The following is an 11,367-nucleotide window of genomic DNA, read 5'->3' as shown; positions in this document are numbered from 1 at the left end:
TTTAAAGATTACGGAACATAACTGTCCAACAACATAGCCACAGACTCATTGGATAGCCAGTGAACAAGTGTCTGTGTATTTATTGATTTAGCACCCTGCACTTTGATGTGTGGATAAAAGCCACTGATGTCATTACCACTTATTGGCTTCTCATATAATTTTTTAAAAGCTATGTGATTTATTAACATATTAGAGCTATAAAGTTATTAATAAAGATTTCCGGCAAATCTACTTTAATTTAGATATGGGAGAATTTAACTCAACGAACAGGGTAAGAGAGAATTGCATTCACTTTTTAATTAATTATATATTGAAAAAATCTGTTATTTTACATATCTAAGTAAGTTGTCTTTATTACTGCACCCTGTTCATTTTCTTTGTAGAATTTTTAATTGTGCATTTGTTTGATAATGTAATACCTGTCTTCCTCCACCAGACGGTAAGCTTTATGAGTATAGAGACTAAAGTTGTTTTACTCATTATATCATAAAACCAGGACTTAGCCATGGTGTCACCTGGTACAAAATAGTAAGAATTTTTAGAACGGGTGAATGAATTAGTAAATACTCTCTATTCACCTTTTAAAAAATCACACGGAAAGAAATAATACATATCTTGGTATTCCATATTTTATGTCTAAGGACTTTCAAAATAAGCCTAATAAATTATTTGAAGTAATTGTATTTTTACTTCATTTCATTACTCTATTCAGGAGTTTTTGGTATCTTTCTAAATCATGAAGAATATAGGTAAAATTATTTGTCAACGGAGAAGGGAATTAAACCCTTTACATATGTTTATTTTTAATAGAATAACCACATGAAATAGGTGCCCATTTAAAAATAAAGAACAGATTCAGACAAAGGTTCAAAACGTTTTTTATTATACCAGTATAACATAGTGATTAAGACAACAGGTTTGGAGTTGGATTGTGTGTTCTTAGGAGAAATACCTAATTTAGGCTTCAGTTTCCTCACCTTTAAAATGGAGAATAACACTATATCTACTGTGAAGAAAAGAATAGTATTCAGGTTTTTAGCATAGTACCTGGCGCAAATATCCTGGTTACTGGAAAGGGCTAAATTCCACTATAGTTAATTGATATTCTAGCTTATACATGAGTCTTATGAGATTTTAAGAGTGTCATTCTGTCACAGAGAATTTAATTCTCTTTAGGAGTATTGAGAAACATTAGTGCCTAGAATTGCCAGATTTGGGACTTAATCTTTCCCTGTGGTGAATTCACCAAGTTCATGCTGTCCTGTAAGACTCTTGGCAGTCAGCCAGCTGGATCTCCCCAGTGACACCTCTTCTTCACCATGTTATTGTCTTCTCCCCTTCAAATGTCAATAAATAGTAACTTATTTTTGAAGCCATTTTTAGTTAGTTCTGTGCTTAATGGATGATTCTTTTTAAATAATTTGTTTCATTACACAATACATGAATGTGTCTTTTTATAAATAATTTTAACACTTTTGACTGCCATTCTCCATGCCTGTCTCCTCTCCTCCCCTGCCTACTCTTCCCACCAGGGTAATCCTCTGCACATGCATGTGTGTGTCTTTCCAAACTCTTTTTTTGTGCATGATAGATGATAGATAGATAGATGATTGATAGATAGATAGATAGATAGATAGATAGATAGATAGATAGATAGTTAAGACCCTTTAGAAACTATTCTTTTATGTGGTTTGTATTAACATAAAAGATTTCATACCTCACTTTCTGCAGTTTGTTTTTGTGGTGGTGGTTGTTCAATGATATATCTTGGAGATCTATGTTAGTAGAGATTTCTCTCATTATTTCAAAATATTGAATGGTATTCCAAATTAATAATAAACTTAATTGAGCTATTTTCTTGTGGGCAAATAAGTTTTTCCTAGTTCTTTGCTATTGTGAACTACCTTGTGTATGTCTACTTGTACACAAGTACCAGTGTTTCTCTAAGACAGTGGTTTTCAACAAGGCATGATTCTGCCTCCAAGGGGACATCCAGCAATGTCAGAAGACATTTTTGGTTGCTATAATGGGGGGAGATGCATGTGCTACTGGCGTCTAGTGGATAAAGGCCAGGAAGGCTGGTAAACATCCTACAATGCATAGGACAGCCCCTACAACAATTATCCAGTCTAAAAATGTCAAAGCCAATAACATGTTTGGGGCTTCATTACCACAGAGCCTGCTGCTAATTTGGATTTCTGTATCGGTTAACTATTGCTATGTAAAAAACTACCCCAAATTTTAAAATGACAATAATTTATTATTTTTCATGATTCTATGGGCTAGTTGGGAAATTCCTCTGAAATCAGATACCTGGACAGTTGGTGGGGCTGGCAGAACCAAGGTAGCCTCACTCATGTGTCTGGCAGTTGGTACCAACGATCATCTACGGTGCCTCGGTTCTCTTTCATGTTGCCATTCATTCTCCAGCAGCCTAGACCTGCTTATTTATATGGTCAAGGCATTGTTCCAAGAGAGCAAAAAGTAGAAGCTGATGGGTTTATTGAGACCTGAACCTAAAACTCACATAGCATCTCCCCTCAGATTCAGAATTCACGTAGCATCCCTTCTGCTGCATTCCTGTCAATGCAAGTCACAAAGCCAGTCTACGTTCAAGATGAGAAATAGACTCAACGTCTTGGTAGGAGGGGCGGCTTCCACCAAGTTGCACTGAGCTGAATTGGCAATGTGACGATAAGGGAAGTGAAGTAGTTTAAGTTTTAGGCTTGTACAAGACTGACTGATAGTGTTCTTAGACATAATGGAAAGTCTTTGGCTTTGGAATACCAAAGTAAACTAATTATGAAAGCAATGGTTTAGTCTATTTTTATTGATAAATACCAAAAAGTCACAGTGGCTTATTAACATAGCACATATTACGTTATATTGTAAAGATATGTGAGTCCTTATCTTCCTGACCATGATGTCTAGTACATAGGAACTCAGTACATTTTTGTGAAATTGAACTGAAATGATCATCTACCAACCAAACAATTCTGTAGGCTCTTGGCAACTATAGGTTTAACATTCCAAGAGTTGACTATTCAAGAATGATTCTGAAGATCTGTGGTGTGATGTCATTTATAATTTTGGCGGCACGAGTATGGATCATGCTGTGAGGCTAGATAGAGTACTGGAATAAAACTCTTAGCTATCAAGTGAATTTGGTTCACTGTTCAAAATCTTCAACACAGCTTCAATATTTTTAGCCTATCAAGTGTGAAATCTCAGTGATATCTTATGAAAGAGTGTCCCTTTTCTCTCTCCTCCCCACCACCCCGCCTTTGGCACAATCTGGTAGGAAGCAGCCTGACACAACGACAGCACTTACTTACGTTTGCCCCAGAAGGTTCTTGGAGAAAAACATAAGAATTAGTGAAACTGCCAAATGGCTGGGTCCGCCAGAGAGGGCGTGGGCTGCTGGGTGAGCCTCCAGAGCTTGGATTCCCAAAGAAAGGCATTTAAATTTATGTAGATCAGTGCTGTAAAGTGTTTTGATAAATATTAACTTATTTTGTTCGGGTTTTGGTTTTCTGCTGTCTTCTTGGGGCCTGTTAGCTTGATCTGTCCGATTATTTTTCTCGGCCTCTATTGCTGGCTGAGTCAGGGGCAGATGTTTGTGCCCAAGCTTTCACATGGAAGAACTGCCTGAAATGTCACTATCTCAGGGATTATCTTAGGGTGATTTTTAAAAAGCTGAACCACAGTTCCAGTGAATACTGTTGACAGGCAGTCCAGCCTCTTCTACCTTTCCTTACTTGCTGTGTGGCCAGAACTTTAAACTTCTAGGCTCCACATCAGAGATACCTTGGATGCAGAGTTGGACCATGAATCCTGAAAAGTAGTCAATAGTTAAAGACTTTGTGCTTATCATTCATGACTACTTGGTCACTTCTTTAAAAAAAATTTTTTAACCATTTTACTAAGGTATTATTTACATACCATTCATAGTTACTTCTTCAGGGCTCTCCTGACAAGTTAAAATAGAGTCAATGATAATGCTTTGGTCCATTCCACTTTTTGTTTTCACCGCAAAGGTACACTATACCCAAGAGGAGCCTGGGGTATTATATCCATTTTAAATGTTTTTTTCATTTTATTTTTATTATTCACTCACTTAAATTGATCAGTGTTAAGGGCAGCCAAGTCTCCAATTTTATAAAACCCTAAGAACAATAATAGAGCAAATTCACTGTCAATGTGCATTTTACAATATATAAGAAAAGCATTGGATTAACTGTTAATGTCCTTTGTCTTTTGTTTTTTGCACCTGGCATATTATAATATATAGTTGATTTTTATACTCTATAATATGCTAGGTGATTCTGCAAAGAAAGATCATAGAATAAGAACATAGTCGGCCCTCTGTACCCATGGGTTCCAAATCCATGGATTCAACCAACCATGGGTCAAAAATATTCTTAAAACAATATTACATTGTTGCTGACATGTTCTATATAGTTAGGAGTATGATGGTGTGTCGGGTTCTGAACATGTACAGACATTTTTTGTCATTATTTCCTAAATAATATAACAACTATTTACATAGTATCTACATTGTATGAGGTTATTATAAGCAATCTAGAGATGATTTAAAGTATACAAAAGGATGCGCCTAGGTTATATGCAAATACTATGTCATTTTATATAAGGGATTTGAGCATCTATAGATTTTGGTATCTGCAGGATACTAATCCCCTGCAGATACTGAAGGATGACTGTACCTAAGTACCTAAAACAAGATAACCACCCATTTAGTAACTCTTTTTTAGTTACAAGAAAATGTAAGATATGTGGTTTGGTATCACTCTGCTTAAAATGTATTACAGGAGGAAGTCTAACAGGAGCTGTATTTAATCCAGCTTTGGCACTTTCATTACATTTCAAGTGTTTTGATGAAGCATTCCTTCGATTTTTTATAGTATATTGGCTGGCTCCTTCTTTAGGTAAGCATATTATTTAATATGACTGAAAGATGAGTTTATCTTAAAATATGATATAGATATGATGTATTATAGAATGTCACTGTAACATCAATTTCCAAAGTCAGAGAGTAGGCACACACAAAAAAATGAAAAAGGTAGTTAAAATGCCTGAAATAACATTTTATTTTGTGCAGTACTCTTTAAAACTGTTTTTATCTTCAAAGAAACAAAATTATCTAGTTAAGGGTAGTAGTCAGTTTCAGGTATGATAACCTTTTAAAACCCCACAGATATGAGAGCAAAAAAATGAGTGATTAATTCCATCAAAAAAAATTTTTTTTTTTTTTGCTAAAGGAATTATTTTTCAAATTTGTGAACTCCAGATAAAATACCATTTAGTTCATGTGACTTATTTTGCAGAAAAGCATCTCATAAAACAATGTATACATGTAATGAGCAGTAGTTTTAAAATCCACAAGATTCATTGCTGTTGTTTCTATCTGGATCAGAAGATATAGAAAACTCCTCTATACAGATGGGCCAAATAACACAAAAGTTATTTTATAACTGTAATCGTAATATGCATGTAAGTTATCAGCATTTTAAAATTTTGTTTAGTCATTTGTTTTAAGCCTGATTATAATACCTAACTGAAAATGAATATGAGGATGCCTGGTCTTCTATTAGTTCACCCTTCTTTTTATCCAGTGTTAGTATTGTTTCTTGTTGCTCATTTCTGTTTTAAAAAGAGGGAGAGGTTACAAAGGAACAGAGGCACAACAGGTTGAATAGCCATCACATTTCGCTCCTCCCACTCGCCTTCTATTCTTTTATCTCATGTTCAGTATCTATTATGCTCAATAATAACATATGTAGGTTTAAACATGAGGAATGTCAGAGAAAACCTGCATTTTAAAATGCAAAAAAAAGGTGCCTTTTTTTCAGTTCAACAGATTGCTAGTGTTTTCCAATAAATTTTTTAAAGATAACTTTTCTCTAATAAATTTTTAAAAAGTTAAAGATGTCACTGAAGTTAATGAAGTTAAAAAGGTCACTAATTGGATGGATCTAGTGATAGTTTTCATGTGGAAAAATCTCTAATATGTCTTATTTAAAATCAATATATATTACTAATCTTATATATTTGTTAATGTGCTCCAAATACAATTTTGACAATAAGCCCATAATACTAAGTAATTATTTCACCCATTACTTGAAAGAACACTAAAAAGTAGGCCTTTCCAGAAGAATATTAAGAGAAAAACACAGAAGTAATGACATTCTCTGTAAATGGACTATGACTTTTTATTTTAAACACATTCTACCCCAAATCATTTAATAACTTCTTCCTGGAAGAACATACTAGAAAAAGTCTCATGATAGACTAAAAAGGAACGATCACCTCTCTCTCTTTAGAAAGTATAGAGAGTATTAAGGTGGGAAAACAGACTATATTCTCTACGTTAGTGAAGTCCAAACATGATGGTAATATGACTTGTGGCCATTACCAAAACATTTTCAAGAACCACTTTTCTAAAAAACACCCCAAACAACAGACAAATGTACTTTTATCTATCTTTGTTTCCTACTTAAGGAATCTTGTAAAACTGGAATGGGGATCAACTTTTTTGTGACTATATATGGCCCTATTTAGCTTGTTGAAAATAATTCAAAGATTCTTGGTTGGCCTACAGACCTCCTAGATTTTTTCCAAAATAGACCCAACATAAAATTTCTATTGTAGGTTTTGGTTTAAAGATATACGTTCCTATACTTCTTTAAGAGATTTATGAGTAAGACACAATACAGGAATCCTTCGGTGTATGTGGAGAAAAGACATACGAGTAAACAGCAGCTTTTAGAACACTGAATTCCCGCTTACCAATGAATTGTCATACGTTGAAGTTACATTCCCATTGGGAAAAAATGTGCTCATCAACTGAAATAAGGTCATAATTAAACTCTATAAAGGATGAGAATACAAGAAATTATATTTTTACAGGAGTCATTCAACGAGCTAAGAAGAGATGAAGAATCGAAACAAACAAAACCCTGTTCAAGCTACATTAGGCAATGGATGCTATGGAGTGAAATAGAGAGTGATCCCTCGCTAGCTAACTTCTTTCCCTTTTTGACCAAGCAGGGAGCAAACTATTCTTGGAAACCACGGCCCTTGTTCTTTTTTCTCTTCATAGCAGAAACATTATAATTTTGGCAACTCCCCCAAATTAACTTAAAATGTTAGAAATGTGACTATAAGACTGGATATAAAATTAATTCTCTAGTTTACGCATTTCATAGATGAAAATTAGCAAATTACATTTGCTTCTATGAAACTGAAATTCCATTTTTGGAAACAGTTTTAAATGTAATGTCTTATTTTCTAGCTCTAACTTTGTAAAGAAAATGTCAAATTTGGTGATCAGTTAACATGGATTGTTTCTGATATTTTTTTCATTTAAAGCCTTTGGTTGCAAAACAGATTCCTCTTTTAAAAATGTTAAGTTGTCCAAATGCTAGTCAAACCTTAAAGTTTCCTGTTGTTACCAAACAAGAGTAAAATATCAACTCTGTATGTGACAAAAATTCATTCTTAATCCTAGTTTAAACTGACCTAGAGTTTTAAATCAAAGTGCATTAAGATAAACACATTAACTATTGGAGACTTCCATTTCCAGACAATGACTTGAGCCCTGTGGTTTACTCTCCTCCACCCGTTTCCCATTGAAAAATCAACCACTAATCTCACAAATGGAGCTTTATAAATCACTAATATGTGATTTATTTTTTTACATATTTAAGATTTAAACTGTCAACATTAACCAAAATTTTGTTAATTTTTGATACAGCTTTAAAAGCTATTCATAGTTGAGATTGGTAAAAAAAAAAAAAAAAGAGAAGGGATAAAGTAATCTAACATGTTGTTCTTATTTGAGAATTTCAAGTGAAAATTCAAGAGTGTTTTCAGTTGTTTTATTCCCCCAGTACATCCCTAGGGCACTGGGGGACAGAGTGTGCCATTTTAAAGAGCAAATGGAGACTCAAGTATAGTTTCTCCTCAGAAAATCAATAATGGAGCCAGAGCTAGAACTCCAAAGCCTTCAGTTTTATCTTTTAAATTCATGTTTAGATCTTACTGGTTTTACCAAGTACATAATGATTTTAAAGATTCATGGCTGAAGAAAAATGTGAGAATATTAAATTTAAAAAATATCTACATTTCACATAGAATTATTGTAGCTAATTCTTTTAAACATAGCTTTCCAAATTTCTAGGTATATAATTGTATATAATCACAATCACTTGGTGATTGTGAACTTCCTTAGAGATCGTTGTTTTTATTTTACTGTTATTTTATCTTTCAGGTATATTGTTGATGATTTTGATGTTCAGCTTTTTCATTCCATGGCTGTATAACGAGCATACAACTAATAAAAAGGAATAACTATTCCAAAAGACTCAGACTAAGTAATAGGACAGTCAAGCTGGATGTGATATTTTATCACCTCTTATTCTACACACTGGCTGTACTGGATTCATCAATGTTAGCTGCCTCTGAAGAAGCTGCCTTACAGTTTTCATCACTGGGACTTAAAAAAATTACTGTGAAAATAAGGTATCCTGTGTTTCTCAGTTAAGACTTATTCTTCTGAGTGTGTATTAAATGCTGCTAGAAAAGACTCATTACATTAAATATAAATCTCAAGTGATAATTGTTCATTTTGATTAAAAAAAAGGAATACAGGATGAGAAAAGAAAGGTGATGGTAGGACCAAAGAAAGAGTGTGTCTATCAGGTTTCTCCTGAATGAGCAGGATTTTAACCAAAGTACAACCAATCATGCTTACAGAACTGGAAAGGATATTTTACAGCCAGTACTTCAGTGATACCATCAGCAGTGTCATCTTTCAATAGGAAAGTTGCTTTTGGAGGTAGATTATATATCCACTCTTACTCAGAGGGTTTCCTAAATTTTAAATATATTCTAATTTAAAAGATTTTTTCGAAATAGAGCATCTCACTAGCTTTATTTAGGCAAGTTGTTATTCTTTAAAAGGATATAGTAAAACAAAGCACCTGTACAAAGTCAAGATATATACTTTCCATTCTCATTTGATCCTAACAGCTACCGTATGAAGTAGTTAGGGCATGTATATTTAATCTGTTTTACAGATAAGAAAACTAAGTCTAGAAAGGTTTACTGCCCTGCCCAAGGTCAAATAAAGCCAAATACTATCTTTAGGACTTATATTTCAATACAAAGAATCTTTTCAGTCAGCAAAGGAAAATTGAAGAATTTGAAAAAACATTAAATATTTTATATCAAAATTTGCTTAAGAATTAACTAGCTTTTTTTAGGCTTAAAGAACCTTCAAATTTTCCTCTATCAAAAGCTTTCCTTTATGAAAGTATGAGGTTTAATTCATTAAAATTCAGGCCATAAAAGATTGTGTTTTTCTTCAAAGGCAATTCCATTATCAGAGTTAGAATGAAAAGTAAAAAAATATCGGGTAAAGATCTGTTTGAGTAATAATCAATTAAACAACTGATAAACTGCCAGGTAATTTAAGTGCTGCGTGGTGATCAGCCTGTAGTCACTATCTTTACACTGCAGACTGAACTGAACCCAACAAGGCAGCCAGTTTGAATTCATGGGCTTTGACTATTGAGCTTACAAATACATACTGTAGTAGTTTCTATTTTAGCATAGTTCATAAAATCGTGACAATGGCTTAATGCAGTCTCTAACATGTTTTATTTGGCCTGCACAGTATTTTAAAAAGTAAATAAAAGCTAGTCTTTTTCACATAAAATCCACTTTTCTCTTGAAAAACATCAAAAGATCTGGCAATACTAGGCTTGAATTCTGTCATAGAAACAACACAAAATAATGGTTGTTCCCTTTAAAATGGTCCCTTTGCCACTGTCTTCCAAATGTGAAGCTGAGTTTCACTTACTGTTTTATGGCTATTTTTTTCTGAGATTTTTTTCATTCATGCCTCTATCATGAGGACTCTGTGGTTTAAGAAAAATGAGTATTAATTTGTTAAAACACCCAGCCTTCTGACTTCACTTGTCAGGATCTGAGTTTGTGACTTCTGACGACACTGCTGCTCCTGAAGCCCTCAAGTGGTAGCTATTTTCTCTACACCTCTGATACCACTGGGCCTAGAGGTGGAACAGGTTCCTTTCTCCTCACTGCTACTTCCTGTCTATTCTCCTCTGCTCCCTATTAAAAAACATCATCAGGCCATTGGCACTTGCTACCTGAGTACTTCTTACTGTAGTTATCTACTGTATAGTCCCCTCAATTCCTCTTTGTTCCTTTAAGAACTTAGTTCCTGTCTTATTTTCACTCTCAACAAACCACTCCAGTTATATTTCTTGATTTCAATGCACATATAGAAGATTCTTTCAGTGTCTTGGACTCTCTCTCAGTTCATTGGCTAAACTTAAAAGCTCTTCAATCATTTTTTTTTGGTATATTCTACCTCAGCTACAACTTTGATCATAACCATGAGCTTGCCATTACCAATAACTCAGACTCTTCTGTGACCTCAAACACCCCACTCTCTAACGCTCACCCCTCCTTCCATCTCAACAACTCCATATCCAATGATTCCTTGACCCCCATGGGGAACTTTTGTCCACTGATACCACCTCCTTTTCATATCGCTCACTTCTCTCAAGTACTCTCTCCGTAAGCAGCTTAAATTACATACTTGCACACAATCTTAACTTCTCTGTTCCTCTTTCTCTTCATCATACTCTCACAGCTTAACCACAACTTGATTAAATCCGACTGTCTGCTTATTCCATGGCTGTACCCGAACATGAAATATTAGACAAATCAGAGGTAGAATTGGAGGACAGTTCTTTCAAAGAGTTTTGATGTGAAGGAAAGAAAATGTGGAAGTAGCTGCCGGGGAAAATTGGGTCAAGAAAGAATTTTTTTTAATGGGAGACATCAGCATGTTTATATGCTGACGGGAATGATGCAGTAGAGAGAAAATAATTGATAATGTAGGAGGAGGGGAGATTTCCCAGGTCCGTATTTTTAAATAGATTAGTGAAGACAGAATCAACTGTACAACTGAAGGGGATGGTTTTAACTAGGGTCAGAGACAGATCACTCATAGTATAGTAACAGGTGAAAAGGTAATATGTTGGCACAAGAAGAATTAGGTAAGATGTAGTGGTGGGAGTTTGAAGTTCTTCAATTTTCTTCTTCCCATTTCTCTTGAAGTGTTCTGATCAGGCCATCAACTCTGCCATTCCACTGAAATTCTTGCCAAGGCTATCAATAACTTCCATGTTGTTAAATCAAATTCCATCCTTCCTGCCTATCAGCAGCATTTGCTACAACTGATTGCTGTCTCCTAAAACACTTCACTTGCTTCCAGAAAAATCACTGCCTTCTGTTTCTTTTGTTAGTTCTTCC

At 34.4% G+C, this 11,367-nt stretch overlaps 1 protein-coding gene across 1 annotated transcript in view; it reads left to right on the top strand.

Moving 5' to 3' along the window:
* The window catches only part of AQP11 (aquaporin 11), an 11,664-nt gene extending 3,037 nt beyond the window's left edge, over nucleotides 1–8,627 (top strand). Inside the window, exons 2-3 of the mRNA XM_011368377.1 lie at nucleotides 4,830–4,946; nucleotides 8,291–8,627. Of these exons, the coding sequence (XP_011366679.1) occupies nucleotides 4,830–4,946; nucleotides 8,291–8,370 (197 nt within the window). The 3' untranslated portion in view covers nucleotides 8,371–8,627. The remainder of the gene's footprint in view (nucleotides 1–4,829; nucleotides 4,947–8,290) is intronic.
* The last annotated feature ends 2,740 nt before the right edge of the window (nucleotides 8,628–11,367 follow it).

Source organism: Pteropus vampyrus, unplaced genomic scaffold (genome assembly GCF_000151845.1).
Source record: "Pteropus vampyrus isolate Shadow unplaced genomic scaffold, Pvam_2.0 Scaffold141, whole genome shotgun sequence".
Classification (NCBI taxonomy): domain Eukaryota; kingdom Metazoa; phylum Chordata; class Mammalia; order Chiroptera; family Pteropodidae; genus Pteropus; species Pteropus vampyrus.
Note: the sequence above shows the minus strand (reverse complement) of the source record. Positions and strands in the feature narration are given on the sequence as shown.